Genomic DNA, 19,436 nt, shown 5'->3' on the forward strand with positions numbered 1-19,436 from the left:
TGGAAATATGTCTGGAAGGTTGCTGGGCCAGAGGTGGCCAATCCTTGTTTAAATTGGAGCTGAAGTCTATTTGATTTTTGTCACTTTAATGCTTCCTATATTAATAATTGTTTGTATAGTTCTCCTTCTTTGTATTGTGAGAGTCACTTTGGATAGCAAGGTGAATGGTGTATAAATTTAATAAAAATAAATAAAGGGGATGGAATGGGGAGGTCTTTTTTAGATGAGAGAAGACCCCCCCAAAAAAGACATCTACAACAGTGGAACAGACTACCTATGGAGGTTGTGGGCTCTCCATCTTTGGAAGCTTTTAAGAAGATACTGGACTGCCATGGTTATGAGCATGGTTTAGTTCAGGGGTCTCCAACCTTGGCAACTTTAAAACGTGTGGACTTCAACTCCCAGAATTCCTCAGCCAGCAAAGCAAAGCAAAGCTGGCTGAGGAATTCTGGGAGATGAAGTCCACACGTTTTAAAGTTGCCAAGGTTGGAGACCCCCGGTTTAGTTGGTTTGGGGCACATTGCCAAGGGTAGGATTAGATGTTGTCGCTTCCAATTCTATGACGAGACTGGTGTGTTTATCTGTGGATTTGGATTCTGAAGGGTCCTTGGTGCTCTCTGAGCTTGGTTGTTTTTTTTGCAGACATTTCATTATCCAATAAGCACTGATGATGCTACCTAGTTTGGGTAATGAAACGCTTGCAGGAAAACCACCAAGTTTAGAGAGCACCAAGGACCCTTCATGTCCAACCCTGAGCTTACCAAATTGTTGTGGCCCGCCAGCAGAGCTGGCAGCTGATTCGGACAGTGAGGAGGTTGGGGAGGAATGTGGGCCAGTCCTGGAGTCTGGGGAAGGCTCCAATGATGGCTCTGAGTCAGAGGCAGAGAGGGGGCCAAGGCCATCTGTGGTTCTTTGCTGCCTCCGGAGTCTCTGGAGTCTGACATCAGCGAGGCAGAAGAACAGTGTGAGCCTGTTCCCAGTGTGTGCATGTGCAGAGCTACCAGGAGACAGGAACAATTAAGGAAACAGGGTTGACTTGGGAGTAAGGCTTGGAGATGATTGGCCCCTCCCATAAGACATAAAGAAGAAGCAATTAGTTCATCTGATCGGGAAAAGCTCTGGAAAAGCTCTGTTTGACTCTGTGCTAAGTTTGGCCTTGCCCTCCATGTGGCAATTAGTTCTCTGGCAGCATTCCAAGGGAGATAAGGTGAGTGTTTGTAAACATTCCTCTGAAAGACAGCAGTGGATGTGATGTGCCAGTGCCTGGAGGCTGTGAGAGTCTGATGGGAGTAAACAGGCTCAGGCTTAACCCAAACAGGACCGAGTGGCTGTGGGTATTGCCTCCCAAGGACCATGTCGATGGTCCATCCTTAGTCCTGGGGTGGGAGAAGTTGCCCTTCTCAGAACGGATTTGCAATTTGGGTGTCCTCCTTGACCCACAGCTAAGATTAGAGCAACATCTGGCAGCTGTGGCTAAGGGGACCTTTGTACAGGTTCGCCTTGTACACCAATTGCGATCCTACCTGGATCGGGAGACTCTTCTCACAGTCACTCATGCCCTTGTCACCTCATGGTTGGATTATTGCAATGCACTCTACCCCTGAAAAGTGTTCGGAGACTACAGTTGGTCCAGAATGCAGCCGCTCGGTGGTCGTGGATGCACCTAGGTACTCCCACATTACACCAATCCTCCGTGAGCTGCACTGGCTTCCTGTTGGTCTCCAGTCACAATTCAAGGTATTGGTTATTACCTTTAAAGCCCTATATGGCTTAGGGCCAGGCTATCTTCGAGATCGTCTTCTACCACATAGCTCCCAACGACCAGTAAGATCCCACAGAGTTGGCCTCCTCCGGGTCTCATCAGCTAAACAATGTCGCCTGGCGGGTCCACGGGGGAGGGCCTTCTCTGTGGCTGCCCCGGCTCTCTGGAATCAGCTACATCCTGAGGCCAGGACCACTCCCCCCCTACTGGCCAAAATGGTGAAAACCTGGCTTTTCTGGCAGGCTTGGGGCCGTTGATCTCACCACTGCGATCTTGTGAGATCCGGCCATGAGTGGTGTGTATGAGTTTTTAACGTCTCTTATTGTATATTGTTCATATTGTCTTTGGTGTAAGAGTCCTCGGAGAGTTGGGCGGCATAGAAATACGAATAATAAATAAATAAATAAGACTGTTTATCAAGGCTTGCGAACTGTAAATGAAAGTAATTCACAGCTGTATGAATTAAAGAGGTTTGCCGGGAATACGTTTGAGTTGTTTAATGTCTAAGGAAACCTAGGTCAGAACACAAATATTCTCCATCAATGAAAGAGGAAAACCTGTATGTTCAGAAATTATTTTCCTAGAGTGAAGAGCTCAGGCTCTGAATTTCTTTCATTAGCTGAGGCACTAAGCTGCTGCCCCCATGGACTCCGATGCATAACTTTGTCCTGTTCCTCCCACAGCTCTGAGACAACGCCTGATTTTCCAAACCTCTTCCTGGAGACCCTTCTGCAGACAAAGGACACTGAGCCAGACCTTCCTCCTCCAGGTAGGGAAACCTTGTGTCTTTATGTATGGTGCAGGAGAAGGGATTGTGAGGATGGGATGCGTGGCCAAAAGAGACAAGTGGATGTGGTTGGAACATGGCAGCAGGCTTCCCCAGCGATTCCTCCAGATGTACTGAACAACCTCATTGGCTAGGAAGTTGAAGATCAACACGTTTGGAGAGCAATAGGTTGAGGAAAGCTAGAAAGGGTGTATGTGTATGCAAAAGCCGAATGCCAAGGTCTCTAATTCGTTAAACTTCTCCAGGGTGAGTTGACCCTCCTGCATATAATTGAGAGGAATGGAAGGACTTCCTTGATGAGATACCATTGGGTCTCCATGCTCCTTTTCAAATAGCATGGTGGTCTTCCAGGATAGACTTGATAGTGTTCCTTTCAGCCAACCTGGTCTTCTCTTTTCCAGCTCTGCCTCCAAAGCCACCCAAAGCAAAACCTGCAGCAGTCTCTCTAACCAACGGGAATGGCACAACCCTGCAGGATGCAGAGTGGTACTGGGGAGACATCTCCAGGTAAAGGGGGACCCAAGTGAGGTAGACCAGGGATCTCCAACCTTGGTAATTTTAAGACTTGTGGACTTCAACACCCTTTGCTGGCTGAGGAACTCTGGGTGTTGAAGTCCACAAGTCTTAAAGTTGCCAAGGTTGGAGACCCCTGAGCTAGATTGTAGTCATGGGGAGGTGGGGGTATGTGGAAGGAACAATTGGGTCAGAATGGGACTTTTTGGAAGTGGGATGGAAGAGTTTGTTGAGGCTTTCCTTGCTCTGTTCATAAACTTTTCAGTAGTTAATTTAATTGTAAATGAGTTTGCCAGTTCTTCTGTCAGAAATGGTACCTCCAGGTTATTTTTAGGAAACTGTTGAAAAGAAGAGATTTAGAACATAGAACATAGAACAATAGAGTTGGAAGGGCCTTTGAGGCCACCTAATCAGGGGTGAAATGCTCCCGGTTCAGACCGGATCACCCAATCCAGTAGTGATGGCGGCGGGTGGTTCAGAGAACCAGTAGCAAAAATCCCTGCCTCCCCCCCTCATGCCCAGCTGAGCCGCGCGATCATCAGAGGCTTTTTTTTTTTACTTTTAAAAGCATTTTTTCTACAACGTCTTCCACGAAAAAATGCTTTTAAAAGCATTTTAAAATGCCAAACAGCATTGCCAACATGTTCATATAAGTTTGTGTGTATGAAGATCGTAAGTATTGAAACGATCCAAATCTTCCTGCTGCTTTTTCAGAGAGGAAGTGAATGAAAAACTCCGAGACACTCCTGATGGTACCTTCCTGGTGAGGGATGCGTCCAGCAAGATCCAGGGTGAATATACATTGACCCTCCGGTGAGTCCCAATTTAACTTTGTTGGAGGGCTAATATGATGGACTTGGAAGAGCAGGAGGAGACACACACACACAGAGCTTTCCTAGAGAAAGGCCTGGATTAAGAGATTGCATAGTTCCAAACTAAAAAGGGGAACAGGGGAAGAGGTTTAGGGTAACCACACCCTAGAATCTCTCAGGATGTATCTAGTAGGTTAGAAAAGTATAGCTTTAGTTTGGCAAGATTTAGTTTGTCCACTAGGTGTAAGCAATAGAGGATTGGATTTGATTGCATCTCACTGTCTCTTCTCTGGGTTTGGGCTTTAGAGAGGATGAGGGCCCAGGCATGCAGTGGGGAAGGAAACAAAATGGAGGAGCGGTGTGTTGCTTCCAAGCCTGGATGGGCTGAATGTCGGGTCCTCTCTCTTTTGACAGGAAAGGGGGAAACAACAAACTGATCAAGATTTTCCACCGGGAAGGCAAATATGGCTTCTCAGAGCCGCTGACCTTTGGCTCTGTGGTGGAACTCATCAACCACTACCGGCACGAGTCCCTGGCCCAGTACAACGCCAAGCTGGACACTCGGTTACTGTACCCGATCTCCAAGTACCAGCAGGTGAGAGATGGTTGTTAACTCACTGTGCACCAACAGAACGAGCCTCCGTCAGAAACAGGATGCCAAATAACCTGAGCACTTCCTGAGTGGAAGGAAGTCGTCTGATCTGAAGTGGGTAGTTATGGTTATGGTTGCTAAGTGAAACGTCTTCCTCAAGAGAGGCAGCCTGATGCTGGATTTTAAGAACTGAAGCGGAAGATAACTATCTCCATCTTCGGTTTGGTGTGTGGCCCATTGGAGCACACAGCTGGCCTACTGTCCAAATGGGACTCTGGGCTGGATTTACGATCTAAAGGTTAGGCCAAGTTCATAGGGGAATTTAGCTCCTATCAACAATGCTCCAAAGGTGCTTTTTCAAGAGGCAACAGGACTTTCTGGTTTTTCTTTGAAGATATTTTGTTTCTCATCCAAGAAGCTTCTTTCATAAACGTATGGCACAACATAGGAGAACAAAGCCATCAGGACTAGATTCAGCAGTCTATCTGCATTTAAAAGACAAAGGCCACTCTTTTGAAGACAGCAAAGTCCACATTTTGGACAGAGAGGACCGCTGGTTTGAAAGAGCAGTCAAAGAGGCCATCTGTGTCAAAATTGAACAGCCCTCTCTCAACAGAGGGGGAGGGATAGGACTTCATCTGTCTCCAGTCTACCACACAGTCCTTTCAACAGTTCCAAGAAGGCTCCACACCCATTTGCACCACTCAGGTGACCTTGACGATACAGATAAACCTCCAGGTGGCCTTAACAGCTCTTTAAAAGGATGCAAGTGACCAGCTGTCTGCAAGGAGTATAAATCCTTCCATTCCCCACCATCCAGTCAAAGCTGAAGAAGCTTCTTGGATGAGAAGCGAAACATCTTCAAAGAAAAACCAGAAAGTCCAGTTGCCTCTTGAAAAAAGCACCTTTGGGACAACCATGACCTGGATGACTGAGAATCTCCATAGACACTCCTACCAGTATCAACAAGTTGAGGTAGCTGAGCAAAGCCTCCTTATCTAGCAGCAGTCTGTCTTGTAAGCTAATTGTGCAGAAGAAGCAACATGAAGGGAAAAGAATAGTTTCCTAGATTTATGTGCTGCCCTAAGCTATTTCTTTACTGCCTTCTCTTTGGAAAGAGAATGCTGAGCTAGTTCCCTCAGCTGCTAGAGCTGCTAAATTTAAAAAATGGATTTCGATTAATATATCAGAAAGTGACATTCGGCAGCAATTAAGCACAGCAGTCTTAGACGCTCGATGTCCCGGCAACCTGGAGATATAATGTGCAACTATTTCCATTATTCCTACATTTGGAAAGCAGCAGACTTGAAAAGGCTGTCTTGGGTGACCAGACATTAATCTTCAATTAATCAATGGAAGAATTGGTCTGCTGGCCTCACTAATTTACCGAAAAGAACATGGGAGAAGGGAGGAATATGCAAGCAATTCACTGTTGGAACAAAGAAGGGAAAAGTGGCTTTTCCGAACTGAAGAGGAGCCAAGAATCTTAAAACCCAGGAAGGTTAAATTACAGAAAGTTGCCAACTCTGCTTTTCCCAGAGCAGTTAAGCTAACTGTCTTAAGGAGGCTTTCTTTCTCTATAAAGAGAAACTTGGCAAAGAATTTTGGAGTGTCTTGCTTTGGGGGAGGATGCTCCCTTTGAACGTCTCTCATATCATTTCCAGGGATGGTAACAGTCGTTCTCTTTAATCCTTTGCTCTGCTTTGGCAGGACCAGGTGGTGAAGGAGGACAGTGTGGAGGCGGTTGGGGAGCAGCTGAAAGTCTATCACCAGCAGTACCAGGACAAGAGCCGCGAGTACGACCTTCTTTACGAAGAATACACACGCACCTCGCAGGTACTTAAAACCGGCTGACTTTAAAAATCTTCTTTAAAGACTACAGGTAGTCCTTGTCAAGCATCTAGAACAGTGGTCTGAGTCTCCAACCTTTCTGGCATTGCAGACCGGTCAGGGAGAGAGAGGGAATGGTTTCCCACAAGCGGCGGGTGAGCGCATGGACGTACGCAGCTCAACTTGTGCAAGTGGCGAGCACATGCACCTGCCACTCACAGAAATGGAGCTGCATGTGCTCGCCCACCTGTTGCATGTGCAAGTGGAACTACACGCTCGCCCCACCATTTTCGCAGGCCCCACAGCCCAGGGGTTGGGGGCCCCGTGATCTAGAACTTGGAATGCTTATGACAGACCTACTCGGGAGTTCTTACAACCCAGATTCACACTTAATAACAGTGTGTCAGCCACGGAGGCCATCTTTTTCTTTGGATCTTCAGGGCTGCCACACTTAGTGCTGTGGGTAACTGGGGGGGTGGGGGATTGCATGGAGTTGGTAGAGTTATTTAGTCATAACAACATTCTTTTCTCCGAGAGTCAAGGACGTTCTGCCCTGCACCTGGAGTGGGGTGATCGGGAGGCATCTCCAGTTAGGACAGTGCATTGTGATGGACATGTGGGTGCAGGGGAAGGGACTTGGACTTTATTATGGGTGGGGAAAACCTGGAAGCTTTCAGATTCGGGTTTTTCCAGATGTGCCAATATGACATCTCTAAGAAAATGGAACTTTGAGGAACTTCCAGCCTTGGAGTCTTCTTTCCTTGGGGGTGTTACTTGGAATGCTGACACAGTGCCCCACCGCCACTTGCAGTCACATGACCGAACTTCAGGCGCTCAGCAACCGGGCAGCATTTATGATCATTTGCGACATCCCACAGTCACATGAACACTTTTTACAACAGTTTTGCCGAAAACGTGCACTTACTTCTGGTTTTGGGCAAAATTGCATCCATAGCAAGCCATGGGTTGGCTTAACAATTGTAGTGTTTGCTTAACAGCTCCTGAAAAAACAATCTTACCAACGTCACGGTTTATTTTATTTATTTATTTTTTTGCTATGTCAATCCTTTTTATTAGTTTATAATCTAAAATACAAAAGCAAATAATAGGGAAAAAAGGGAAGGGGAAAAAAGGGAAGGGAAAAAGAAAGAAAAGGCATTGACGTCCGACTCGCTTTGGTGCAGTAGAATAAGAAGTAACATCCAACCTCAGCTTGTTACTGTCACATAGTAGTATCAACTAGCCATTTCTGTAACAACAGGCCTATCTTTTCTTTTATGTACAATGAGAGCGTATGCACCAAGACAAATTCCTTGGTGTGTCCAATCACTCATGGCCAATAAAAAATTCTATTCTATTCTATTCTATCTAATCAGTAAAACCCAAAATCAAAATTTCATTTTTTTTCCCCACCTCAAGCACAAAGTCCAGAAGCGGTTTCCAAGTAGAAAAAAAAGTACTTGTGTTTTTTTTTTCTTTTATCAAAGCAGTCAATTTAGCCATCATGATTTACAATCGAGTTGGGTGGGCTCCGTTACAGTCGTTCAGGACTAACTGTACCTGCTACATATTCATGGTGGTTTCCACAGTATTTCCTCTTGACTTCATCGTCCTCTTTCTCCCTCCTGCTCAGGAATTGCAAATGAAACGGACGGCCATTGAGGCCTTCAATGAAACCATCAAGATCTTTGAAGAGCAGTGCCAGACGCAGGAGAAATGCAGCCGGGATTACGTGGAGCGTTTCCGGAGGGAAGGGAATGAGAAGGAGGTGCAGCGGTGAGACCCTTTCAGAATAAAGCTACATCTTTTTCCCCTCCCCCACTGGGCTGAATGTCACAAAGAGAACAGAATAGAGAAGAGGGTGGGGCCCAGAAAAACACCAATTTCCAGTTAATTGACATGAGTGAAGTACAGTTAATAGGGTTAATCCCTGTGTGTTTAATTTTCCCCAGCTGTCAAGTTAAAAGCTAGAATTTGCAGGCAATTCTTGAGGCTGCTCTGCGGCCTTTCCAAATGCTTTTATTGTGGGCCACCATTATTGATTTGAAAAACCTCAGCAGGATTAGACCTGGCATTTGGATGGGAAAGCACCAGGAAACTCAGAATTGTCAATTAGACTGGAATTTTTTTTTTTAATGCTGAAAAATGCTGAGACAGAACCACTTCTGTAGTGTTGTCATGAGGGCAATGTGGTTGTCTCTAAAGTTGGGGTGGGGGGAGAATTTCTCGTTTTTACTGTGTTCTCATCTTGTCAAGCCTCAAACCAAAAAAGACACGTAATTCTTCCAAGATGTGCTCTTTATTGTTTCACACCTATAGGCAAAATCTTGCCAGACTGAGGACTCTACTATCTGTTTCTACAATACTATATATTCTGTGAACCATTAAGCAGGGGCCATTTTCACCCTCTTCCTCTCACACATAACAATATCTGGGCTAAATTGTCTCTTACTCCTCTGGAACAGGGGTCTCCAACCTTGGCAACTTTAAGACTTGTGGACTTCAACTGCCAGAATTCAAGCTGGCTGAAGAACTCTGGGAGTTGAAGTCCACAAGTCTTAAAGTTGCCAAGGTTGGAAACCCCTACTCTGGAATGCAGCTGCTGGGGATCTCCTGCTACTCCTCCCTCCTGGGGATCCACCTCCTCATTACATTCCCTCATACATCCTAACAGAGCTGTTATTTATTAGATTTTTGTCCCCACCTTCATTACTTTATAAGTAACCCAAGGTGGAAAACATATCTAAATACTCCACCCTCCTATGTTCCCCACAACAACTCTATGACGTGCGTTTGGGCTGAGAGAGAGTGACTAGCTGATAGTCGCTCAGCCAGCTTTCGTGCCTAAGGTAGGACTAGAATTCAGAGTCTCCTGGCGACTGGCCCAAAGTCACCGAGCTGGCTTTCATTCCTAAAGCAAGACTAGCACTCACGGTCTCCAGGTGATTGGCTCAAGTCATCCAGTCAGTTTTCTAGTCCCTAAGATGGAACTAGAATTCGGTCTCCTGGTGATTGGCCCACAGTCACCCAGACAACTTTCATGCCTAAGGCAGGACTAGAACTCACACTCTCCTAGTTTCTAAGCCATCACTTCACCAAACTGGCTCTGCTGAGGCAACTTCTGAGCCTTTCTTGCTTCTCTAACAGCCTGTCCCTATCTTTTTCCCCCTAGGATCATGATGAATTCAGAAAAGCTGAAGTCTCGCATTACTGAAATTCATGATAGCAAGATGAAGCTGGAGCAGGACCTCAAGCAGCAGGCCTCTGAAAACCGGGAGATCGACAAGCGTATGAACAGTCTTAAACCTGACTTGTTGCAGCTGCGCAAACTCCGTGACCAGTACCTAGTGTACGTGCTCTTTATAACCATCCTGAGAAATACAGGCATAAATGCGGTTTAAAATCTGCCTTCACTAACCAAATGGATTGGATGTCTGTACAGGTAGTCCTCATCTTACAACTGGTCTCTTAGTGACCAGTCGAAGTTGCAATAGAACATAGAGTAGAGTAGAGTAGAGTAGAGTAGAGTAGAGTAGAGTAGAGTAGAATAGAATTTATTTATTTATTTATTTATTTATTTATTTATTTATTTATTTATTTATTTATTTATTTATTAGTCCAATTAATATGCCGCCCTTCTCCGTAGACTCAGGGTGGCTTACAATGCATTATAGCAATAGCCTGCATACTTTTATGTATATACCTGCTTATTAGGGCTTTCGGGGGGCCCTAAGCGGTGTTGCTCTATACAAAGCTGGCTGAATAGAATAGAATAGAATAGAATAGAATAGAATAGAATAGAATAGAATAGAATAGAATAGAATAGAATAGAATAGAATAGTTGGAAGGGACCTTGGAGGTCTTCTAGTCCAACCCCCTGTTCAGGCAAGAAACCATATACCATTTCAGACAAATGGTTATCCAATCTCTTCTTAAAAACTTCCAGTGTTGGAGCATTCACAACTTCTCAAGGCAAGTTGTTCCACTGATCAATTGTTCTGTCAGGAAATTTCTTCTTAGTTCTAGGTTGCTTCTCTCCTTGATTAGTTTCCACCCATTGCTTCTTGTTCTGGCTTCAGGTGCTTTGGAGAATATCCTGACTCCCTCTTCTTTGTGGCAACCCCTGAGATATCGGAACACTGCTACCATATCACCACTAGTCCTTTTTTTCATTAAACTAGACATACCCAGTCCCTGCAACCGTTCTTTATATGTTTTAGCCTCCAGTCCCTTAATCATCTTTGTTGACCCAGATTCAAAGTTATAATGGCCACGCACGCACAAACACACACACACACAGAGTCATGGGCACTTTTGGCCCTCATTTGCAGTCATTTGAAGCATATTGAGATCACATGATTGCAATTTACAACTTTTTTTTTTTTGCCAGAAACCAGCATTTTCTTCCAGTTTCCGGGAGAAAAAAATGCCTATTGCAGGCAGTGGGTTTGCTTAACAATGGTCACATTTGCTTAACAACTGCTGCAGAAAATGTCATAAAATTGAGTCAGTCATGTGGGTGCCTCGAGGTATGATCATCCTGATCTATGATGGAAAATTCTGGGTTCCGTTAGGGTTAAAATCAAGAGCTGCCTTGATTTCCAGCTTCCTTTTTGATAGCATAATCCTGCCCTCCAGTGGCCTGTCCACAAAATGCAAGTGCTCTCATAATTCAGTGCTAAGCAAGTACAGACTTGTAAGGCTTTCATCCTGATTGCTACTGTATGTAAAATAGTTAAAAGCCTAAGAAAAGTGCTGACGAAAGCTATCCAGTGAGTGGCTTTGCTTATCTGAAGGGGGCATGACCTGCTTCTAAAATGTTATTTTTCTGGTTTGCTAACATAACATTATATTAACATGATCTTGGGACAGCTAAGTTTAAAATAGCTATTTAATGATAATTTCTTTTAAAAAACTGTTCTTTTAACGTTAGAATTTTTCCAACCCATTGGGGCAATGCAAATAATTACCATTTTATAATTATGCACCAATGCCTTGTTGATGTGGTCACAATTGTCATTTTAATTTACTAGGCTTGACTGCAGCCTGGAAAAACAGCTTTGTGCATGTCCCTTAAATGCTGTTTAAAAATGAGCAGTTTTTGTTCCTTTTTTTAATGTCTCCAGATGGTTGACCCAGAAGGGGACTCGTCAGAAGAAGATCAATGAATGGCTTGGAATCAAGAGTGAAACTGAGGAGTAAGTGGCTCCATTCTTATTCTGCTCCGAGAGGGCTTTATCATCTCAAAAGTGTGTGTCTACAGGAAACTGTTTAGCATTCAGAAGGTTCCAGATTGAAACTCTGGTATGTCCAGTTACAAATGGACAGATAGTAGGGAATTGGAAAGGCATCTTTGTGGCAGAGACTTCAGTGAGCTTCTTATAATCTTCTGCAACCTCATCTGTCCTGTAGGAAGTCTAGTTTTAATTCCTATAGCATGAAGCCAACCCAGCTGGATAAGTGCTTATGATTTATAAGGACTGTGGTGGCCCAGTGGTTAGAATGCAGTATGGCAGGCTAACTCTGCCCACTACCAGCAGTTCGTTCCTCACCGGTTGAAGGTTGACTCAGCCTTTCATCCTTCCGAGGTCAGTAAAATGAGGACCCAGATTGTTGTGAGCAATGTGCTGACTCCATAAACTGCTTAGAGAGGGCTGTAAAGCACCGTGAAGTGTATGTAAGTCTAAATGCTATCGCTGTTTTGTTTGCAGCAGTTCAAATCCTGATATCCCCAGTTAAAAGAAATGTTTACCAAGACCTAGCTGGGTGGGTTAGTAGGGACCCCCTCTTGGAGTTCTACTATCCCAGCATCTGGGCCCAGTATCAACCACAACATCAAGGAATGGGGTGAGGTGTGACGGTCCTAAGGGGAAATCTAATGGTGCCCAAAGAGTTGGGCTGTGAGCACCTATTTGCATTGTACTGCAGGGACAAACTTGTATTGTTGCTTGAGTATTGTTTCCCATGGGCGTGACAGAATCCCTTCCATAAGACCTCATTGTTTGAGCTGGAGACTGCCGCAGGGTCCTTTTGCCTATACCCAGTTCATTGGGCTCCCATATCCCCGGGGGTCCACTCCACCCTTTCTGGACTTTAGGCAACCCACACACACCAGCAGATCCTTGGATAGTAATCTCAGTTTGTTATCATGTCCTCCCCACATCTACTGCTGTTCATTACTAGTAGAGGTAAATGAGAGTTTTCCTTAACTTAAGGTTGCTCTCAGTTTCCTAGGCAGAACAGCAAAACCCACAAGTGGCACAGCAGACTAATGCTACTGTTAAAGGTAGTATTTAGCTTCCAGCTGCCTGCAATTACTGCGGGTTCAATTCTCACCAGGCTCAAGGTTGACTCAGCCTTCCATCCTTTCTAAGGTAGATAAAATGAGGACCCGGTTTGTGGGGGCAATACTTTACTTTACTTTTACTTTTATTTGATTTGTATACCGCCCTACTCCCGAAGGACTCAGGGCGGTGAACAGCCAACAATAAAATACATACATACAAAATTTAAAAAGCAGAAATAAAATCGAATTAAATAGTTTGGCCCAGACAGATTAAAACCCCAACCAATTTAAAACAAATTTAAACTTTGAGGATTAAAAATATTAAAAAATATTAAAATATTAAAATTGTTTAAAAAGAGGGAGAAAGTTAGGCCAGGCCCGCCTGGTGAAATAAAAAGGTCTTTAGAGCGCAGCAGAAGGTGCGCAGATCCGGGATCCTCTGTATCTCCGGTGGGAGCTCGTTCCAGATAGTAGGTGCCCCCACAGAGAAGGCTCTCCCCCTGGGGGCCACCAGTCGACATTGTTTGGCTGACGGCACCCGGAGGAGCCCCTCTCTATGAGAGCGTACCGGCCGGTGGGAGACTATTGGTGATAGTAGGCGGTCCCGCAAGTACCCAGGTCCTGAGCCATGGAGCGCTTTAAAGGTGATAACCAAAATCTTGAAGCGCACCCAGAATACCACCGGGAGCCAGTGCAGCTCGCGCAGGAGGGGTGTTACATGGGAGCGCCATGTCGCTCCCATAACCACCCACGCGGCTGCACTCTGCGCCAGTTGGAGCCTCCGGGTGCTCCTCAAGGGGAGCCCCATGTAGAGAGCGTTGCAATAGTCCAGGCGGGAGGTGACGAGGGCATGAGTGACCGCACAAAGCTGACTTTGTATAAATATACAAAAGTATGAAGGCTATTGCTTAACACCTTGTAAGCCGCCCTGAGTCTCTGGAGAAAGGCAGCATATAAATAAATTTAAAAAAAAAACCCTTCACCACCAATTGCTCCACTAGAATGATCACAAACACCATTGTACCACACCCAGCTGCTTTGCTGCAGGGCTGTTGTAGTTGCTCTTTGCTAAGCTGCTGGGCTGGCTGGGGAGAGGTCTTAAAGGAACAGGGCACCATCATCCCAAAAGCTAGCTACTCTCAGGCAACCTGTCCTCTCCTAGATTCTCCCTGGGGAGGACTCCATGCCTTGGGTTGGGACTTGGAGTTGATTGATGATCTGGCAGAAGAAGTGGCTATTAACCTTTAAGCGTGCTTCCTCTGATTTTGTTTCTGCTTCAAGCAACCTGTAGGGCAGGGCAAGCCTCTAGATTGGTCTTTCTCAAGTACCTTGAATGCAAACAGATGCTAGACGAGTTTCCCAACAATCTGGCTTGAGACCTGGTTATCTGCAAGACTGTCTCCTTCAACTGGATCCCATTCCTTTGAATTGGAAAGCTGGATCCTACTCTTTTGAATTGGAAAGGAATTGCTGCTTCCTCTCCTGTGAGAGATTGGTGGGGTGGAACAAAACATTTCTGTTTTGCTGTGCTGGATTTAGAAGTATCTTCCACCAGAAATCTGAATGGCCCCATTACCCCTGATGTTCGGAAAAGCCATTAAAACAAAACTGTTCAAGAGAGCCTTTACTTATGATCTAGCTGTCAGACCATCTAACACAGGGGTCAGCAACCTGCGGCTCTGGAGCCGCATGTGGCTCTTTTATCCCTCTGCTGCAGCTCCCTGTCACTGGTCGGCTCCACAATTGATAGGGCTTTTGGTTAGGGCAGGTAGAGGAAAAAGGACGCCACGCTAGGAGGAGATTCTATGATGGGGAAGCTGGACTTCCGGTCAGCAGAGGAAAAAGGATGCCGTACTAGGAGGAGTCTATGGTGGGGGAACTGGACTTCCGGTCAGCTCCAGAATTGAATGGAGGGCTTCCGGTTAGGACCTTTGTGGCTCTTCGAGTGTTTAAGGTTGCCGACCCCGATCTAACACCTTAATGCAAAAATGAATAGTTAAATGAGGTGTTGGTTTTAATGAATGTATTATTTGGGTATTGCTTTTTCCTTTCAGTTTAGTTATTGCTGGGCATCATTTGGAGTTATTTTGGAACATGGGACTATAAAATTCATTGTCATGAATTAATAGTGAAAGGATCAGAATAACACAAATTGGGCAAGGGCTCTACAAATTGGCCTTTTGTCTCTGTCCTGCATCAAGTCAGTGCATTGGTCCACCAAAACAAATATCAGCTTTCCAAGATTTCAAATTCAAAGCTTACCATAAAATGCAAAGGGATCAACATAATGATCTTGGACTGACTTCTGAGTTCTAGATCTTTTTGTTTTACATAGCCCTGGAAGTCCATCACATCTATTGTCCTCTTAAGGAAGGAAATTGCTACTTGGTAAAAGGGCAGGATGTTCTTTAGTAATATCTCATAATCTCGAAAGTGGAGAATAGAGGGGAACTGGCCAGGCTTCCCCTTTGTGTTCTCACCATTAGTTCTGCCTTGCAGCCAATACTCCATGATGGAGGATGAAGAAGAGCTGCCCCATCACGATGAGCGGACATGGTATGTAGGCAAGATCAACCGTACCCAGGCAGAGGAAATGCTGGTGGGCAAGCGTGATGGGACCTTTCTGATTCGGGAGAGCAGCCAGCGAGGGTGCTACGCCTGCTCTGTGGTGTGAGTTGTCTGAAGTATTTTTTTCCCCCCATTCATTTAAAAAACCAAGCTTCATTCATTTTATTTGACTTGCTTGATCGACTGACTTGAATCAGTTGTTGCCTGTGTTGTGGTGAAACTCAAATGCAGCCTTCATTCATGTTTTTGATATATGTAGCCAATGCTCTCTAAAAGTTGTTTTATCTCACACGGCAAAGGATGCCTCTTCCAAGATGCTCTTCTTTGTAACGTCTAGAAATATTCATTATTTTCCACGGTAAACACTTTCAGAAATTGCTAGGAGCATGCACTGTCCATGATGGATTTATTTACGTATTTCTTTTGCAAAACTACACGGCCGCCTATCTTAATCAAATAATTCCAATGCTTAACAAAGATAAAAACAAAACATGCCTATAATTTAAAAAACAAAAAAACCCTGCACCTGTTAGAATGTGCCTTAGAAAAGACATTGTACCTGGTTCTCTATCACTTAGTACAGGGATCCCCAACCCACAGGGCACAGCCCGGTATCGGGCTACTGCCTGTTTGGAGCTGGGCTGCACATGGTGGGTGCATATGTTTGCACATGCAGCTCTACTTGTATGAGCTGTGTGTGTAAAGCTACATTTGTGCAAGCAGCGGGCGTGTGCACAATCATCCCCTCTCTCCCCCCTCCCCCACCAGAAAGATGGGGGACCTGGTACAAAATGCTTCTCCAATTATGACCTGCATTTTCTTTAGATGCAATACTTGCCTTTTTTGTTTTTTGTTTACTTTAATAAATGCAGGTGGTCCTCACTTAGCAGCCGCTTGTTCAGTGACCATTTGAAGTTATGTTGGTACTGAATGAGGAGGCTTAGGGCCGATCCTCGAGGTACCAGCCATCACAGCGTCCCAGCGGTCACATGACTGAATTTCAGATGCTTGGCTGCCAGCATGCAAATTCCATACAGCAACCCATAGTCATGTGGTTGCCATATGCGACTTTCACTGCTGACTTTCAATGAGCAGAGCCACTAGGGAAGCTGGCCGCAAGTGGCAGTCACATGACTTGACAACTGTGATTCCTTAATGACCAGAATTGCCATCATAAATCCATTGCGGTTACATTGCTTTTGACTTTATGCCCGCATTGCTTAGTGACAAGAATTCCCAGACCTGATTATGATTGTTAACCGAGGACTACCTGTTCTTCCAAGAATAAATTTCAATATTATTTGAAATACTGCATCTTGGATACCATCCATTTTTTCTTTCTTCCTTTGACCCCCATCCCATTCCCGGTTGTCCCTTGTTGCCTTTATGCAGCTCTTTGTCTTTCTTGAACAATATTTAATAACACGAAGTGTTAATTGTTAATTGTAAGTTCTTAATTTCTTGTTCTTGCAGGGTGGATGGAGACACGAAACACTGCGTGATTTACAAGACAGCAACAGGCTACGGCTTTGCAGAACCTTACAACCTCTATGCCTCGCTTAAGGAGTTGGTTTTGCACTACAAGCACACTTCCCTCGTGCAGCACAATGACTCACTCAACGTCACGCTGGCACACCCGATTCTCTCCCAGCTTCCTCCAAGATGAGCACTTCCCTTCCCTACCACTTCCCACTTCCTACCCTTCCAGAATCTCCGATGAATGGCCTGCCTTTCCTTGACTTCCTGTTGGGATCAAAAGCCCCTCAGATTTCCTTCTTGTGTTCACCGTTAACTCTGCCTATTGTTCTTGCTTTCCATCGGTGGCTCTCCTCTTCTACTTCCTTTTCCTGCCTACCCTCCTTTCTCTAAGCTGGGAATTTTTTCAACCTTGACAATGTTAAGATACTTGGACTTCGGCTCAGCACGCTGGCTGGAGAATTCTGGGAATTGAAGTCCATGCATCTTAAAGTGGTCAAGGTTGAAAATCACTGTTCTAGGCTAACTTTTTTTTTTACATTTGCTGGTGCATTTTGAATTCCTTCGTTTTCTCCTAGTGGCTTTTTTTGGTGCTAGGGAAACTACCTTATACCGCTGGGCACGATCTCAGCAGAGAAGCTATTCTTGGGGGGGAGAGGGGTGGAATGGTGCTGGTGCTTCTGCAGGCTGGCAATCCCTAAGAATTTGGGGAGAGACCATTATTTCCTTTCCTCGTTTTCTCCCTCTCGGATTTACCTGGGAAGGGCCGGATGAGATGGTTAAGAACTCCTCAGGCCTTGCATCCCTGTGTGTTGGCATTCACCTGGCAAAACTCAACCTGCTTTGCAGTGACTCTCTCCCCCTGTGCCGGCTTTCTTTTCGTTCCCCGGTGTAGAGTGATATGACAGTAATCTGGTTTTAGCTTCCTATGCAGCTGCTTCTGTTCTTAAATATGCAAAAATGGAGAGCGGAAAGGAAAACTACATTACCGTGGTCTTTGGAAGCTTCTCCCCACTCTTTCAATCTGCCTTGCTTTCCAAGCACTTTACCTGCTGCTGAATGGGCAGTGGGGGAGGGAGGGAATGATGCCGATTCAAATGGCCTCACATTTCAGCCTTCCTCCATGGCTCCATTTAATCAGGATGCAGAGCCTGCCTCTTCTTTGAACCCTGATGCTGAGGCTAGCAAGCCTTGCTGGAGATCCTCAGCCTTCCTGCAAGACCAGGTGTGACATCCCTTCTGATAGGGCTCCGCTTCAGCATCCCAGCTAGTCCTGCCTCTCAGGGCTGTGCTTGTCCATATTTCTGGATGAACCTGGAAATTGGCGGCTTGACTGCATGCTCTTTGGCATAAAGCCATAAACTCATTTCCAAACTTTTGCCCGAAAGGAAAGGGAGGGAGGAAGTTCTCAGTAATTCTCACTCATAGGCTTTTGTCCACCTGTATTACCTGGTCTGCTTTATGTAGGGCTGGCTTCCATTTCCAAAAGCTGGTCTAAAATCATTTGATCCATATAACCAGGGGTGGGCTTCAGATCCTTTAGCAACGGGTTTGCTGCCCTGTTGCTGGGTGGGCGTGGCCTAGTCAGCCGCCTGTACCACGGCGGGGGGTGGGGTGGTTCGCCCTCCCCAGGCTTCGGAGGCTTTCCTCAAGCCTCCGGGAGGACAAAAACTGCTTCCCCCCCGGGGTCCGGAGGCTGGAAACAGGCCCGTTTCCAGACTTCTGGAACCTCCAGTGGGCCCATTTTTTGCTCTCCCAGACCCTCTGCGTGGCCCCTTCACTTACCTGGAATGATGAACGGGCCGCGTGGAGAGTCATGGGAGGGGTGGGTGGGGCCAGCCAGGGGTAATATTTGGGGGTTCGCCGAACCCCAGCAATCCTTGGCTAGAGGATTGCCCAAACCCTGCCGAATCCCCAGGAACCCACCCCTGCGTACAACCCATTTTATACACAAACCCTTGTGATTTTTGTGTCTTGCGGGCACATGCAACAAACTGTCTCTGGTCTGAGCCTGCATTTTTTTTTCTTTTGTCTTCCTATCAAAGCACCTGTTTGATGCCATTGCTGACCTCCATTAAAGGATGGAATTATTATTTTTTAATTTTCACCATTCTTTTCCAGTTAGCAAGGAAGAGGGCTCTTTCTTGGTTCATGGCCATATGCCCCTCTGGATCTGCGTGTTCCTCCCATGCAGAACAGAGCAAGCTTGAATGAATGGATTCCAGCAGCAAAAGTTTTCTTTTTGTGCGCGTGTTCTCATCCTAGATATATGCAATAATACCAAACACCTCTCTTATTTCCCTTCCTCACATCATTCCAGCCATACTTTCCAGGCTCCTTCACTTTAAAAAAAAAGGAAAGAAATGTTTATTACATCATTGTAAGCTCCAGTATTTGCGTCAGAATTTGTTACTGTAAGATAAAAAGAAAATGAAAAGTTTTGTACGGTACTTCAACATAAAAAAAATAATAAAATGAAATGTGTTAATGCAAAAGCGCACATACTTACGTTTCTCTCTTTACTCCTCACATGTTTGATTCTTAAAATGGAAAAAAAATAATTCAAGTTTTTTAAAAAATTTGCAGACTGTTGGAGGGTTGAAGGCCTGTCAAGCAAGACCAAGACAGAACAGTGATAACCTTTAAAGAACTTTTTTTTTTCCTGTGAAGGAAGTGGGTAGCCTGATGCTTTTTGTAGAAAGAAGAAGTGAGAAATGATGTCTCTGCACATAAATCAGGGCTCTCAAACCATACTGCAACATTGGTGTCTTTTCATAACTTGATAACAAAAGTTAAAAACAAAGTTATCG

At 45.2% G+C, this 19,436-nt stretch overlaps 1 protein-coding gene across 3 annotated transcripts in view; it reads left to right on the top strand.

Annotated features, from left to right (window-relative positions):
- PIK3R2 (phosphoinositide-3-kinase regulatory subunit 2) overlaps positions 1-19,121 on the top strand; it is a 39,491-nt gene extending 20,370 nt beyond the window's left edge. For all 3 annotated transcript variants that reach the window (XM_060694152.2, XM_060694147.2, XM_060694148.2), the window contains 10 exons: positions 2,446-2,531; positions 2,951-3,056; positions 3,777-3,875; positions 4,289-4,469; positions 6,177-6,302; positions 7,930-8,072; positions 9,469-9,645; positions 11,423-11,494; positions 15,082-15,252; positions 16,624-19,121. In XM_060694152.2, coding sequence (XP_060550135.1) covers positions 2,446-2,531; positions 2,951-3,056; positions 3,777-3,875; positions 4,289-4,469; positions 6,177-6,302; positions 7,930-8,072; positions 9,469-9,645; positions 11,423-11,494; positions 15,082-15,252; positions 16,624-16,816 — 1,354 coding nt within the window. In that variant the 3' untranslated portion in view covers positions 16,817-19,121. The remainder of the gene's footprint in view (positions 1-2,445; positions 2,532-2,950; positions 3,057-3,776; positions 3,876-4,288; positions 4,470-6,176; positions 6,303-7,929; positions 8,073-9,468; positions 9,646-11,422; positions 11,495-15,081; positions 15,253-16,623) is intronic.
- Positions 19,122-19,436: the final 315 nt, after the last annotated feature.

The sequence above is a fragment of the Pantherophis guttatus genome, chromosome 1, assembly GCF_059756535.1.
Source record: "Pantherophis guttatus breed Tessera chromosome 1, ASM5975653v1, whole genome shotgun sequence".
Lineage (NCBI taxonomy): Eukaryota > Metazoa > Chordata > Lepidosauria > Squamata > Colubridae > Pantherophis > Pantherophis guttatus.